Raw genomic sequence first — 13536 nt, 5'->3', positions numbered from 1 at the left:
AGAAAAGACATTTTGGTGGATTAGATATATGCCTTAAGGGCTTGGAAACAATCCAAGATGAAATTTTGTAAAAGGATGAGCGGTAGTACAATTCACTGAATTGGGAAAGGATGCAGGAGTTTTGGAAGAACAAAAATTATAAGTTGGGTTATGGTAAGTTTGAGATGCCTGTTAGATATCTAAGTATATAAGTTAAATAGGCAATTATGTATATATATCTGGAACTCAGACGTTCTAGACCTCAGATATGAATTGAGAGTTCTCAGCATTCACATTGGAGGTTGAACATGTGGGACTGGATGAGATCACCAGGGAGGGAGGGAAGATGAAGATGAGAAGGGCATGCCTGACTGAGTCCGTAAGGCCTAGGGTTTGGTGATTGAGCAAAAAAGGAGAAAAGAGCAAAAAGGTCTCAGAAAAAATTTCCAATGAAGTGGAAAAAAAATTGCAGATTTGTCACGTTCAGAAATAGAGGGAGGAGAATATCTCTTAGAGGAAATGGAAATAGGGGAATGTGTCTAAGAAAGAATGTTCTACTGGGTTGAATTGGGCTGAATCATCAAATAAGATGACACAGTACACGATTTTGGGAATTCGACAGCTTGGACATTCCTGGTGATTTTGGGAAGAGCAATTTGGAGGAAGTAAAATGGCTGGAAGCTAGATAGTGAGATGAAGGTGAAGAAGTAGAAACAGTTTGTGGAAACAACTTTAGAGAAGTTTGTGTGAAGAGGGACAGAGAGATTGGGTAGTACTTAGTGTGGGGACTGTAGGGTAAAGAGAGTTGATTGACTTTTCTGTTAAAATGGATTATAGCAAATCATGTTTGTGTGCTTATGAGAATGACCCACTAGATGAGAGACTGGTGATCAAACATAGAGGGGACAAAGAAAGGAGGACAAGAAGGCTTTGAGAAGATAAGAAAGTGAGATTTAGAGAACTGGGTTTGGTAAGAACTGGAATGCACCTTTCATTATGACCAGAAAAGGCAACGAGAAGATGAGTTTAGATGTAGGTGAACTAGACCATTAGTGGTGGAAAACGAAAGGTTCTTCATGCAAGAACTGAGCTTTATGATCCATCAAGCACGTTGTCAGTGAGGTTGGAGGTGGGACTAAGAGAAGTTGGAAGAGAGAGGATTGGGTGTAAAATCAGATCTTTGTGAGTGGGATGGAGAGTTTCCTAGGGTAAATTTATAGTATTTCTGGGCAGTAATGAGTGCCTATTTGTGGTTTATATTATTAAATGTAAGGAAAGGTAGCCCTGTTGAACTGCTCTTTATAGGATTCATCTGCCCAATGAGGCAATGAAGAATGCAGATGGAAGTGGGAGAAAGATGGAGCAGGGAAGAGTAAGATCTTTGGAAATGAGAGGAGAACAGGATTGCCTCTGGTCCATAATGGTGTCTCATGTGTCCCTTTCTCTGGGTGGTGCCATCCCTCACTAGAGCTGTGGCTTGGCAAACAGATCTTGAATTGGATTTCAAACTTCACTTCCTCATTGAGGCAGTGGTCAACCTTTATAAATATATACAGTGCCCATGAACCTGAAACTCAGTATAGGAACATAGGGGATACATGTGTTTTACTTTCCACAGCAGGATTTTGCCTGGAAGATGGGTAAACAATAACCTGGAGGTAGCAGTGGGGAGCAGGGACGACCCTTATTCCAACTCCTCAGACTGAGGCATAAAGGATCTGAGAGAAAAAGGAAAAAACTTCATGAAAAGTTTGCAGGGGACCCCATGCAGTGGCTGACGTCTGTAATCCAGCACTTTGGGAGTCCAAGGCAGGTGGATCACTTGAGTCCAGGAGTTCCAGACTAGCCTGGGCAATATGGCAAAACCTCATCTCTACAAAAAATACAAAATTTAACTGGGCGTGGTGACACATGCCTGTAGTCCCAGCTACTAGGGAGGCTTAGGTGGTAGGTTCAATTGAACCTAGGAGGTGGAGGTTGCAGTGACCTGTGATCACACCACTGCACTCCAGCCTTGGTGACAGAACCAGACTCTGGAAAAAACAAGAAGTTTGCAGGAGAAATAATGGCCCTAAGGAAACTAGTTTCAGTGAAGACAAAAAGGGATTGGTTTGAGGAGATGGAAGATACAGTAGAGTCTGTTGATCGTAGAAGAGGAGCTCTAGAGCATGGTGGAAGAAGGGTTGGGGGAGTGTATTGGCACAGACTGGGGAAGGTATTGGAGTTACGGTTCAATACTCATTGACTAATAAAGACCAAATATCTGGTAGTGACTTAGCTAAGGAGGAAATAGGATGTGGTGAGGGAATTCCTCTCAAGGAAATGACTCTGTGGTCTTGACTATTTATTTCCTGACAATCACAGCCCCAGGAGAGATGCTCCTTTGGATTCGCAGGTCTGTGGGCAGGGATCATGGGGTAGCTGCAGGGCATTGTGGTGGGGCTGTCAATGGGGGTTAGCAGCTTAAGACGGGGTCTCCTTGAGTCCCATGCAGCGAATTTTCAAATATGGTGACGATCTATCCTCTACGTAACCAGGATTGGTCACTAAAAGACCATAGATCTTTGGAAATACGTGCAGTGCCTGATTCTTCATTTCAACTGCATTTTTCCCATAGCATGCTTTAATGTTAATTTCCCAGGTGAGAATTATTTGAAAGAACAAAATTCCCTTGTGAAGGTGCTCATTGAAAAGTTTAAAGAATTGTTTCATATTAAGTTTTCTACCTGCCACTCAGACTACTGATGCTACTGTTTTTCATTCTAAAAGAGATAAATGTATTTAAATCTTATACTAATGTAAAGGTCACCTTTTGAGCACACCAAAATTTGGCAACACACATCGATGGTTTTCCTAAGATGATCTTTTCATTAAACTCCTTAAAAAGAGAGACATACCTACTCACGTTCAAATACTCTTTTGACCAATTATAAGTAAATGCATAATTGATTAAATAATATATCTTGTAGCTTAAAATATCAAGTATTATTTAACATCTTTAAAATAACATTTTAAAAAGGCAAGTATATCATGTTTTATTATGTTGCAAAATGACTATAGGCTATAGGGTATCATAGCTGCTTTTATTACAAAAATATCTTTAAAAAGCTAAGAGTTTACATTTTAAAAAATATCCTACTTCCCTTTAATGTAAACTATTATAAATCTGTCACCCGTGGATATCCTTAAATCTTTTATGGGAAGCTAATTATATTTTTAGTTGGTATCATTTCTTGCAGTAAAGACTTTTATAGTCTGTTACTTCTTCTGTTTGAAGTTAAAAAAAATATTTTTGCTAATGTTACCCTTCTAAACTTAAAGTGTTGTATCTTTAGGTTTTTTTTACCTATGTACTTTGTGATTTGTATATTTAACAAAAGTTTTAAAAATTTTTCTTTACCTTTATCTTCTAGCCACAAATTCCTAAGCTTAAAACCATTTCTTTTCCTTTAACAGTATTCCTTCCCTTGTATTATCTCGTTACTTTTCTCAATACGTCCTCTAGCTGTGTTCTGATCTTTCTTGAGACGTAACAGTCAGAACTGCCAAATATGAAATCTACATCGAGAATCATAAACGAATGCAAGTTCAGTGCTGGATGTGATCTTAGAACTCTTCTGTGTTAATGCTTCCCGACCTTTTTTGCGATCGGCACACTACTCATCTATTCCCGTCAGTCACGTTTCGTTTACATGCAGCGATTCTTAATGAAGCTGAATTTGAAACTAGGGATGGAGGTGAGAGTGGAGGAACATTTCTAGTAGGTTTTGTAATTCCTGTAATAGATTATGTAGTTTTAAAAGGATCTCTGGAGATTTTGAAATGGGTCATTTGCTGATCCAGTACAAGCCCCTTATTTTAAGGATGAAAAAAATAAATTGGAGATTTGAAATGATTTATCCCAAGCCATACAGCTAGTAAATGGTGGAGGTGATAGAATTAGGTCATTGTCTTCTGAGAGCAGTGTACAAATGGCATTAAAGGTAGTAGATTAGCCTGTGTAATAAAGTATGAATACATGTTCCTGAGACTCTAATTTCAGTGATTTTATTGACTTATTATATTATAATAAATCATGTGAAATTCCTTGAAAATAGATAAAAAATCTTGTAATATTGAGTATACCGTACTCTAGCCTAGCATCTAATTTTTAAAAGTAAGAAAAAATAAACTGGAGGTGGAGGAAACAACTGAGCTATAGTCTATTAGAAATTTTTATAAATTCTATTAATTTCAAAAATCAGAATATAAAATAACATGTATAAACTATGATTTTAAATTTAAACATGTATATTCATTATAATAATATGAAGTCAATTTGAACTGCTGTAAGTAGGGTTTGACTTTGAGTATGGTCATTATGTTTATTAGTTGATTAAGTTTATGATAAAAATTTGATACCAACTATGTAGGCATTAAAAAAATTCCAGGACACTTATCATTAAATTTCACATTTGCATTCAATAAGCAAAAATAATTTCATAGTATTTCGCCAAATTCATACATGAGGTTAGGGAAAATATTTATTGAGTATTCACTATATCTTGATACATTTATGTGTGTATACCTCATTTTCTCCTGAAAATATTGCCGCAATATGGAGATGTTATTCCTATTGCTGTATAAGTTTATTCAATAAATACTTGTTGAGTTGCTATTGTAGGTAGGTCCTGGTCCTACATATGCCGGATGCATTGACGAACAACAGCTTTAAACAGGCAAGAAGATATTTGCTTACCGTCATGATCAGAGATACAATGAGGAAGGCAGAAAAGTGGCCCCCAAAGAGATTATTCTGAATTTTCTGGGTGAGCCCCATTTCATCCCAGGAGTCCTTGAAAGTGGAGGAGGCGGGCTGGACCTGGTGGCTCACGCCTGTAATCCCAGCACTTTGGGAGGCCTAGGTGGGCAGATCACGAGATCAGGAGATCGAGACCATCCTGGCTAACACAGTGGAACCCCGTCTCTACTAAAAATACACACACACACACACACACACACACACACACACACACAAATTAGCCGGGCATGGTGGCGGGTGCCTGTAGTCCCAGCTAATCAGGAGGCTGAGGCAGGAGAATGGCGGAGATTGCGCCACTGCATTCTAGCCTGGGCGACAGAGTGAAACTCTGTGTCAAAAAAAAAAAAAGTGTGCAGGAGGCAGCAGAAGAGTGGTTCAGAGAGATGTGATGTGAGGACTTCACCTGCTGTTGCTGGATTTGAAGGTGGAGGAAGTGGCTATGAGTCAAGGAATGTGGCAACCTCTAGAAGTTGGAAAAGAAGAGAAACCGGATTCACCCCTAGACCCTCCAAAAATAAATGCAGCCCTGCTGATAACTTGATTTTAGTCTAATGGAGACCCATGTTGATCACTAGCCTACAAAACTGTAAGACAATAAACTTGTATTGCTTTATACCACAAAGTTTGTGGTTATTTATGATAGCAGCGATGAAACACCAACAGCTATGGTAGGGGAAACTATGGGATGCCTTGGGGAAAGTACCATGGTTTTGGAAAGTGTTTGCATCCAGGTCTGGAGGGTCAGTAGAAGTTAACCAGGTGGGACGGGGAAAATTAGTGGAGGCTGGAGGAGAGGAGCAGGAGGATATTTAAGGTAAAAAAAGTAAAATGTAGAGTTCTGGATGTGACAGAGGCAGTGACCTCTCAGAGTACTAATAATTGGTTCATTTTTGTAGATAAATAACACATGAAGTGTGAAGTGGAGAGATGCCTGCTGGGGAGGTGAGCCAGAGTCAGATCATGGAAAACCTGTGTATCAGGCAGAGTTTAGGGATGATGAAGACAATCCTTGCCCATGCGCTTGTGGCTAGTGAGCAATGGAGCTTTGTCTACCTTAATCCAAAATCCATATTTTTTAACCAACAAAGTAGACATCTTTTCCAGTACAACTAAAATTTGTTTTTCTGAAAGGAAAGTATCCTACAAAGTGAATATTTTTAAAATAGTATCTCTTTTCCCACTGATGATCAGTAGATTATTTGTCAATAGGTGCTCTAGCTTCTGGATTGAGAATGTTCCACTGGTGACCAAAGTGTGCTGCTGGAATTACTCTACCCAGTGGAATACTGTCTGAGGCCAAGTGCTCATGGTCTTCTTAGCTCACTTTTCCTTTGAAGCATGACCTTAGGTTGCCCACCTCCCCTCCTAGCCTGGTTCTTTATACTTGCTAGGTATCTAAGTATCTCTTACTCTTATATAAAGAGAATCCTTTGCCTTTACCCTTAGGGTTCTTAGACATTTACATCCTCTTCCCTAGTTTGGACATTCTCAGGGTTTAATATAATTATTCTGTAATGATCTCTTTTTACATTAGCTGTTGCCATATAACCTATTATGTGCATATGAATATTTTTAAATAATAAAACAGAATTCTGATTATGGGAAATGAAGATGTTTGACCTTAGTAAATTTTTTTTAATGACTAAATGTTATATATTGAATGTTCTTAAAGGAGAATCACCTGTTTGTAGTGGATTGATTGCACATGTGCACTCCTCTAATCTTTGTTTTCTAGTGCCTTTTTTAGTACAGCCTTCATTTGGCTATTCTTAATGTTTTTTCTGTTGATGTTTTAAAAATAGAAAATATAGACAGGGTTTGGGGAACGATAAAACATCAGCCCCAACAACCGCTGAAATTCTAGTGAGTAACTTCTAAATTTTAAAAATTAAAAAAGTATTCACCTATGATTACAAAACAAAAAACAAAAAAACAAAAAAACAAAAAAACCCCAACAATAACCACTAAGCACTGAAAGGTTTATAACAGAATATAGTTCTTTTCCCTCGACTCACCGCAGTGCCCTTCCTAGAGGCAACTATTCTCTTTACCTTTTGCATTTCCATATTCTAAATAAGATGAGTATGCCATCATCTTTCAGTTCTTCAGTATTAGACATTGTCTGCTGACGTCCTATTTTGGTAAATACATAGGAAGTTGCTTAGGGATGCCACTGTTCTTTTCCCGGCTTCATCATGGAATTTTAGATAAATAAATATAAAGTGTTGACGTTATTTTGTCTGTCTAAACATTATTACCAACTGAAAACTGAGATTTACTATAATTTTGTTTCCTATGTGTTTGTTTTACCTGAAATTAATAATTGCCTTATTTTTATATGCCTAATTTTCTTTGCACCTATTGCTAATCCTCCCACATTTTCCAGTGACCTGACAGTACAATTTTCCACAATGCCAATCGCATTAAGCAGGCTATCACTTCTAATATTGTTCCTTGGTGACGTCTCTTCTGGAGACATGCTTTCTAGGCCTGCTACACAGCCATCATGCTGGGTATTTGCTTTGCTCCTACTTTACAGTCTCTGCTTCTTGGATCTCATGGATGTTTTGTGTTATTTGTTTGTTTTTGTCTTTTTTTTGGTTTAGTTTTTTTTGGTTTATTTGTTTTCTTCTTTGGGGCAATTTCCTGATTTTGTCTGAGTGTATCCTTTGTAAGTTTTGTCATGTTAAAACAGGAATACAGAGTGGTGGCAATGCTGAAGACAGCCCATACCTGCTCCAGTTTGGATTCACACCATCTTTTCTGTGATCTCCTCTCACCATTAACAGGAGAGCCCCTTCTCATTGTTCAACTCCCACTTATGAGTGAGAACATGCAGTGTTTAGTTTTCTGTTCCTGTGTTATTTTGCTGAGAATGATGGTTTCCAGCTTCATCCATGCCCCTGCAAAGGACATGAACTCATTCTTTTTTATGGCTGTATAGTATTCCATGGTGTATATGGGTCACATTTTCTATATCCAGTCTGTCATTGATGGGCATTTGGGTTGTAAATAGTGCTACAGTAAACATACATGTGCATGTGTCTTTATAGTAGAATGATTTGTATTCTTTTGGGTATATATCTAGTAATGGGATTGCTGGGTCAAATGGTATTTCTGGTTCTAGATCCTTGAGGAATCACCACACTGTCTTCCACAATGGTTGAACTAATTTATACTCCCACCGACAGTGTAAAAGCATTCCTATTTCTCCACATCCTCTCCAGCATCTGTTATTTTGTGACTTTTTAATGATCACATTCTACCTGGTGTGAGATGGTATCTCATTGTGATTTTGATTTGCATTTCTCTAATGACCAGCGATGATGAGCTTTTTTTCATATGTTTGTTGGCCACATAAATGTTTTCTTTTGAGAAATGTCTGTTCATATCCTTCACCCACTTTTTGATGTGGTAGTTTGATTTTTTCTTGTAAATTTGTTTAAGTGTAGGAGCTAATTTTAAAGACATAGCATGGCTGGGCATGGTGGCTCAGCCTGTAATGCCGGTACTTTGGGAGGCTGAGGCAGACACATCACTTGAGGTCAGGAGTTCAAGATCATCCTGGCCAACGTGGTGAAACCCTATCTCTACTAAAAAAAATACAAAAATCTGTTGGGCATGGTGGTGCTTGCCTGTAGTTCCAGAAGTTTGGGAGGCCAAGGCGGACCGATCGCCTGAGGTCAACAGTTTGAGACCAGGCTGGGCAGCATGGTGAAATCCTGTCTCTATTAAAAAAATACAAAAATTAGCCGGGTGTGGTGGCAGGCACCAATAATCCCAGCTACCTGGGAGGCTGAGGCAGGAGAATTACTTGAACTGGGGAGGTAGAGGTTGCAGTGAGCTGAGATCACACCACTGCACTCCAGCCTGGGTGACAGAGCAAGATTCTGTCTCAAAAATAAAATAAAATAAAATAAAATAAAATAAAATATTATAGAAAGATTGTCATTCTGTAAATACTTGTATAAATAGGACTCAGGAATATGAAGGTATAAAAAGTTCTGCTGAAAGAGAGTTTATAGAATGGGTGGAAAAATACGAAAACTGTAATGTAGTTAAAATACAATTTAAGAATGAAACAAGATCATCATTCAAGGGCTTTTTCCAGGATCCGTGTGAATAATTGTTGTTCGAAGAGGATTATTGACCTTTTATGAACTCATGACAAGGAAACCTAACTGGGATGGAATGTTCTGGAAGAGGTAGTCCTTAACCTTTAAAGGAGTGGTAGGATTGTGGTAGGATTACGATAAATGGAGAGGGTCAGCAGGACATTTTTATATGGATATAACATTTTCATGTGGACACAGTAGTAAGAATATTCTAGAGAAAAAGGAGCACACCACTATTACCTAAACAGAGTATTGAAGAAAACTAGGGGATAAAGTTGGAGAAGTAAACTGGGATCAATTATGGAGGAAATTAAATTCCAGGTAAGGCAATTTGAATTGATTCTGCAGGTTAAGAAGTAAGCGCTAGGATGAAGTTGATGACATTCAAGAATGTCATATAAACAGAATGTTAGTATGTAATCTTTTATGTCTGACTTCTTTGACTTAGCAGAATGCATGTGAGATTCCATGCGTATTGTTGCATGTATCAGTAGTTTGCTTATTTTTACTGTGGAATAGTATTCCATTGTATCCCTGTACCAAACTTTGTCTATCTGTATATAATACCAGTTGGCATTTGGGTTGTTTTCAGTTTTGGGCCATTACCAATAACGCTGCTATATTTACTGGCATACAGATTTTATATAGACATATGGTGGGTTTTTTGTTTGTTTGTTTGTTTGTCTGTGAGACAGTCTCACTCTGTCGCCCAGACTGGAGTGCAGTGGTACAATCTTGGCTCACTGCAATCTCTGCCTCCTGAGTTCAAGCAATTCTTACTGCCTCAGCCTCCCGAGTAGCTGGGATTACAGGCATGCCCCACCACACCCACCTAATTTTTGTATTTTTAGTGGAGAAGAGATTTCACTATGTTGTCCAGGCTGGTCTTGAACTCCTGACCTCAAGTAATCTGCCTGCCTTGGCCTCCCAAAGTGCTGGGACTACAGGCATGAGCCACTGTGCCCCACCTAGACATGTGTTTTTGTTTGTTTGGATAAATACCTAGGGGTAAGATTGCTGAGTTGTATCACTAATGTGTGGTTAATTTTATAACAAACTGCCAGCTGTTTTTCAAAATGGCTGTACTTTTACCTGCGATGTATGAGAGTTGCAGTTACTCCACATTCCTGCCGATCCTTGGTATAGTCATTTTCTTAAAGCCATTTTAATGTGAAACAATGTCTCATTGTGATTTGAATTTACATTTCTCTAATGATTAATGTGCTGAGCATATTTTCATTTGCTTATTTGTCATCAAAACATCTTGTATGGTCATGTATAGGTTTAAATCTTTTGTCCATTTTTTAAAATGATATGTTAAAAAAGATACTGCATCTTTATAAAATTTTAATAAATGCCAAAAAGTACAAATAGGAAAGAAAACCAACTTAAATTCCAGCACCCAAAAATAATTGTTTGAATATTAAGTTAATATTCCAGACATTTCTCCCTCTATGTATATATACAGATAGAAGGACAGATGGATGGATGGATGAGTAGATGGACAGAGAGAAAAAAATACATGTAAATAAAGTCCATTAGATATGCTGATTTTTACTGTGATACAATTTGTATACAGTAGTTCCCTCTTATCTGTGGTTTTGCTTCCTGTGATTTCAGTTACCTGTGGTGTATACAAAAACAAATCTTGAGAAAGAGGGAGATCACATTGACAGAAGTTTTACACAGTGTATTGTTATGATTGTTCTATTTTATTATTAGTTATTATCATCAGTGTCTTACTGTGCCTAATTTATAATGCAATAATAGGTATGATGTATGGGAAAAAACATGGTCTATATAAGGTTTGGTACTCTGTGTGATTTCAGATGTTCACTGGGGATCTTGAAATGTATCCCCTACAGATAAGGGGGCACTGCTGTATCACATACTTCATCAGTGATTTTTAGTGTATTCACCATGTTGGGCAACAACCACTACTCTTAATTTCAGAAAATTTATCGTCCTCCAAAGAAACTCCATACCATTAGTAGTCAGCCTCCATTGTCCTCCACTGTGCCATCCTAGGCAACACCTAATTTACTTTCTCTCTATGAATTTACCCATTTTGGAAATTTTATGTAAATGGAATTTCACCATATGTGGCCCTTTGCGTCTGGCTTCTTTCACTTAACATAGCGTTTTGAAGGTTCATCCATATGGTAGCATGTGTCAGTACTTCATTCCTTTTTATGGGTGAATAATATTCTATGTATAGATATAGTGTATTTTGTTTATTAATTTCTCTCTGAATTTAGGTTAATTCTACTAGTTGGCCATTATAGATAATGCTGCAAAACATTTATGTACAAGTTTTTCTGTGGAAATATGTTCCAGTTCTCTTGGAATTAAATACCTAGGAGTGAAATGATTAATACTAATTTTAAAAATTGAGTTATTTTCTTATTATAGAGCTCTGAAGAATATAAAGTTTTAAATGTTGAATTTACAGGTGTGTGTATCTCTTAGCTCATATAACTCCAAGATAGCTCTGTGTTCTAATTTTGAGGTAGATTTAATGAAGGGTTTATAGAAGCTCATTTGTCCAATGCATTCTAAATATTACTAAATAAGAAACCAACTTGTATTGATATGAATTGTTTAAAATATATAAAGTCAGCTGTTTCAATTATTTTTATTTTGTCTTAAATATTTCTTCAGATTTCATTTCTTCCTAGAATTCATTTAGCCACTGACTGTATGAATATTTGTTGATATTGTCTTTATGTAAGTCAACACAAAAGGCAATTGCATTGACAGTCACTGACTGTATGAATATTTAATACTTAAAGGAGTGGTAGGATTCAGTGACTGGATGAATACAGTTGCCTTTTGTATTGACCTACAACATATGGGGGAATAATTTAACTTAAAATTATGAGCTGTAAAATGTAGTTATAATTATTTTATGATATGGATGTGATTTTAATATATTTATGGCTCTCCCCCTTTCACTCTTCTCAGAATTCACATGACCCCTCCACTAAGGATTATTCAAGACACACATACAAATAAATCTCCCAAATACCTATGGTGACTTGAATAAAAGGTCCTTTGGGGGCTGCCTGTTAGTTTTTTATTTAGGGATGTGTGATATGGGATGTCACTACTGTAAGTAATGGAGCCGTGCTGTCATATCGTTACTTTCAGTATTGCTGACAGACAGAATGCCTTGGAGGCTGAGTGGAGGACGGTGCAGGCCTCTCGCGGAGATCTGGAAAACTTCCTAAAGTGGATCCAAGAAGCAGAGACCACAGTGAATGTGCTTGCAGATGCCTCTCATCGGGAGAATGCTCTTCAGGATAGTATCTTGGCCAGGGAACTCAAACAGCAGATGCAGGTAAGTGCATGGGAAACCACACCAGTACTTGTGTCTGTCCTGTGCACTTTTGATCCCTCTGCATGCAAAAGTATTACCCTGAAAAGGTGAGGTTGTCACTTTATTCTCTGACGAAATCTGTGCTCTCCTGTGAATAATTGGTTTCTGGAAATAAGCTCTATCAGATCTTTTTACTTAATATTAGAGGGAAAAAACCCACCTTGTTTTATGGAAGTAATAAGTGTTTATTTAGAGTTAGAGGCTCACAGCTATTCTGCTTTTTGTCATTTTAAGCCCTATTACAGTTAGCTTTATTGAATCCTAAATTATAAGGGCATTTTCCCTTAATGTGAAGTTGTTTCTTTCTCCATTTATTGTACATACTTAATATAAAAGCTGCAAAAGCTCTATGGCTTAGTTTATAACTAAGAATATTAGGCTTGATGGTATTACTTTTATGTCATTAGCTTGATAACTGTGATTGTATATGTAGTCTGACGTTCAAATATTTCTTCTACACAAAATGTGCTAATATAAAACTTTTCATTTACTAACATTATAAGGAATCTTATGAAATATGTCTGAATCTTTTTCTGCCCTCAAGTAGTTCTGCTTCAGTGCTCTTGAACTTCCAGTTCAAAATCTGATATAGGCAGAGTGCGGTGCCTCACTCCTGTAATCCCAGCACTTTGGGAGGCCAAGGTGGATAGGTCACCTGAGGTCAGGAGTTCGAGACCAGCCTGGCCAACGTGGCGAAACCCCGTCTCTACTAAAAATACAAAAATTAGCTAAGTGTGGTGGCTTGCACCTGTAGTCCCAGCTACTTGGGAGGCTGAGGCATGCGAATTACTTGAGGTAATACTTGAGGCGAATACTTGAGGAGGTGGAGGTTGCAGTGAGCCAAGATTGCGCCACTGCACTTCAACCTGGGTGGCAGAACGAGACTCTGTCCACTCCTCAAAAAAACAAAACAAAAACCTGTTTCAATGGGGAAGTCTCCTTGTCAACCATAGTATTACATCTAATTACTTTATACCATGCCATTCTCACATCAGTTTGACAGTGATTATTTCTGACATACTTGTGAACGCGTGTTCCATTGTCTTTTGTCTTTTGTTGTTGTTCTTGTTTCGCCCAGGCTGGAGTGTAGTGGTGCGATCTTAGCTTGCTACTACCTCTGCCTCCTGGGCTCAAGCGATTCTCATCCCTCAGCCACCTGAGTAGCTGGGATTACAGGTGTGCTCCACCATGCCCGGCTAGGTTTTGTATTTTTAGTAGAGATGGAGTTTCACCACATTGGCCACGCTGGTCTCAAACTCCTG

General features: G+C 38.0%; 1 protein-coding gene across 1 annotated transcript in view; it reads left to right on the top strand.

Annotated features, from left to right (window-relative positions):
- UTRN (utrophin) overlaps positions 1-13536 on the top strand; it is a 512939-nt gene that overhangs the window by 281649 nt on the left and 217754 nt on the right. The window contains exon 51 of the mRNA XM_011997130.1: positions 12046-12235. Coding sequence (XP_011852520.1) covers positions 12046-12235 — 190 coding nt within the window. The remainder of the gene's footprint in view (positions 1-12045; positions 12236-13536) is intronic.

Source organism: Mandrillus leucophaeus, unplaced genomic scaffold, assembly GCF_000951045.1.
Source record: "Mandrillus leucophaeus isolate KB7577 unplaced genomic scaffold, Mleu.le_1.0 Scaffold531, whole genome shotgun sequence".
Classification (NCBI taxonomy): domain Eukaryota; kingdom Metazoa; phylum Chordata; class Mammalia; order Primates; family Cercopithecidae; genus Mandrillus; species Mandrillus leucophaeus.
This window is presented reverse-complemented; position numbering and strand designations above follow the sequence as displayed.